The sequence below is a fragment of the Peromyscus eremicus genome, chromosome 11, assembly GCF_949786415.1.
Source record: "Peromyscus eremicus chromosome 11, PerEre_H2_v1, whole genome shotgun sequence".
Lineage (NCBI taxonomy): Eukaryota > Metazoa > Chordata > Mammalia > Rodentia > Cricetidae > Peromyscus > Peromyscus eremicus.
The window spans coordinates 47,237,427-47,240,383 of record NC_081427.1 but is presented as its reverse complement, the minus strand read 5'-3'; the positions used below and the strand labels follow the sequence as shown (position 1 = coordinate 47,240,383).

Sequence of the window (2,957 nt, the reverse complement as noted above, 5' to 3'; positions counted from 1 at the left end):
AGTCCACAAGGATAATACGAAAAGGTCATAGACACCAGCGCTCCAAGACAGACTAAAATGTTAAATGAGCCCGCATTTTTAAGAACCTAAGACCCGCACTCCCTATGTAATAATTTAGAGGGTGACCCAGGGCTGCCCGGCTTTCCAACCTTCAGGCTTCCCGTGTCTGTTCCCATTTCCTATAAGAACACCGTGAACCTGGCTCTATTTAAGAAGTTGGCAGAAATAAAGGGGATGTGCATTGGGGAAAGATTTTTTTTTCAGTCTCCCTCTAGTTTGCTGTGTAGGAGGCGGAGTTTAATCGGTTAAAACATTGGTCTGACTAGCGGATCGGAGTGGATATATGAAGTGAGTTCTGAGTGTGTCGACTCGAATGTAAAGACGCCTGTCTAGAAGGATAGGAGGGCGGGGACCTAGAGGAAGGAGGCACTCTGGGCTGGGGAAGTGTTGGGTGGTGGTGGGGGTTAGCGTGGGAGGAAGGGAGACTAGCTGTCTGAGCCAAACATAGAGGAATAAAGAAAGAGAGGTGAGAAAGAAAGGAGAAAGGAGGGGGAAGACCACTGGAAGGAAGTCGGAAGAAGGAGGCTGAAAAAAGAAAAAGCCGAGACTGGCTATGTCCGGAGAGAGAGGGAGAGAAGGAACTAGGAGATGAGGGTCACAGAGTGACCCGGGAGCTTGGGGTTTCTGGAATGCGAGATTTCTGAGATTCAAGACTGATTGCTAGTCGGCAGAGTCCGGCTCCTGCAGCTAGTTGGGGCGCGACGAAGTGAAATGGGCAGCGTGAGACAGATGTTCCAGCCACCTCTCTCCATCACTCAGAGATTTGGAAGCTGCTCCCAGGCCAACTACAATTTCCTAGCTGGAGCCTCTGAGCGCTCGGGACCCGCCGGAGCCAAGCAAGAGAGCGCGCCTGGAAGCTGCTCCTCTCAGATGCCTTCTCCAGAGCAGTAAGAACTTCCCGCTCCAGTCCCTGGATCCCCTCCCTCTGAAATTCCCCAGCAAAGAAGGAAGACCCTAGGGGGAGGGGCGAGGGAGATCCCCCTTGCTGCTCTTTCCCCCTCCCTTTCCCCACCCCACCGGGCGCGCAGGCCGGCATGGATATGTTCAGTCTTGGCCAGGGCAACAACACCACGGCGTCCCAGGAGCCCTTTGGGACAGGCGGCAACGTTACTGGCATCTCCGACGTGACCTTCAGCTACCAAGTGATCACCTCTTTGCTTCTGGGCACGCTCATTTTCTGCGCGGTGCTCGGCAATGCCTGCGTGGTGGCTGCCATCGCCCTGGAGCGCTCCCTCCAGAATGTGGCCAACTATCTCATCGGCTCCTTGGCGGTCACCGATCTCATGGTGTCAGTGCTGGTGCTGCCCATGGCTGCTCTGTACCAGGTGCTCAACAAGTGGACTCTGGGTCAGGTCACCTGCGACCTGTTTATCGCCCTGGATGTGCTGTGCTGCACCTCGTCCATCCTGCACCTGTGCGCCATCGCGCTAGACAGGTACTGGGCGATCACCGACCCTATAGACTACGTGAACAAGAGGACGCCCCGGCGCGCCGCTGCGCTGATCTCGCTCACTTGGCTCATTGGCTTTCTCATCTCCATCCCGCCCATGCTAGGCTGGCGCACCCCGGAAGACCGCTCGGACCCCGACGCGTGCACCATCAGCAAGGACCACGGCTACACCATCTACTCCACTTTCGGCGCTTTCTATATCCCTCTGCTGCTCATGCTGGTTCTCTATGGGCGCATCTTCCGAGCCGCGCGCTTCCGAATCCGCAAAACTGTGAAGAAGGTGGAAAAGAAGGGAGCAGGCACCAGCCTCGCCACGTCGTCGGCCCCGCCCCCCAAGAAGAGCCTGAACGGACAGCCAGGTAGTGGGGACTGGAGGCTCAGCGCTGAGAACAGGGCTGTGGGGGCTGCATGCGCTAATGGCGCGGTGAGGCAGGGTGACGAGGACGCCACCCTGGAAGTGATCGAGGTGCACCGGGTGGGTAACTCCAAAGAGCACCTGCCACTGCCCAGTGAGTCGGGGACTACCTCCTATGCTTCCGCCTGCTTGGAGAGAAAAAACGAGCGGAATGCTGAGGCAAAGCGCAAGATGGCCCTGGCCCGTGAGAGGAAGACAGTGAAGACTCTGGGCATCATCATGGGCACTTTCATCCTTTGCTGGCTGCCCTTTTTCATTGTGGCTCTGGTCTTGCCTTTCTGTGAGAGCAGCTGCCACATGCCTGCGTTGTTGGGTGCCATAATCAACTGGCTGGGCTACTCCAATTCCCTGCTCAATCCAGTTATTTATGCTTATTTCAACAAGGACTTTCAAAACGCGTTTAAGAAGATCATCAAGTGCAAGTTCTGCCGCCGATGATGATGGCGACGATGATGATGATGATTATGGTGTTGACAGAGAAGGAGGAAGAGGGGCAGGACTGTAGGCATTACAAGACCCTCCCCATCCACTCAGCATCCCAGCCCTGGAAGCAACACCTAAGATAACTTGCTTTTCCTCTGACATGCAGCTTCACGGCCCATGCTTTCAGATCTTGCTCTCTCTATCCCATTTCAAGGGGACAGTGCTCTTAGCAGAAACCCTAGAAACCGCCTAGAGTCTGTGTGAAAAGTTATTGGCTCGGTCTTTGGCCCTAGGATCAGTTTTAATAGTTGCAATAACCTCTTCTTTTCGAAATTGAACCTCGGTGGTTCAAGGCAGAACATCCAAACAGCAAATATAAACTGCACTGCACAGACATCTACCACGAGAACTGCCACCCCTCTGCCCTGCTTCTGGAACTTTGAAGTTCAAGACTTTGTGCTGTCTGCCCCTACCACTTGCTTTAGAAACACCTACTCCCCTTCGGGTGTCAACCCTCTTGGTTGAGTCTGGCTCCTATGCACTCACTGCTTCTCTGAAAAAGCAGTTGGGACTACTTTGGCCTATGGTGCCCAGGGAATGCCTGCCTTG

The 2,957-nt window shown here is 54.6% G+C and overlaps 1 protein-coding gene across 1 annotated transcript; it reads left to right on the top strand.

The window, feature by feature from the left end:
* The first annotated feature begins 1,094 nt into the window (after positions 1-1,094).
* On the top strand, positions 1,095-2,363 carry Htr1a (5-hydroxytryptamine receptor 1A). Its single transcript, XM_059276134.1, has one exon. It carries the CDS (start codon positions 1,095-1,097, stop codon positions 2,361-2,363), a length of 1,269 nt encoding a protein of 422 aa, XP_059132117.1.
* Positions 2,364-2,957: the final 594 nt, after the last annotated feature.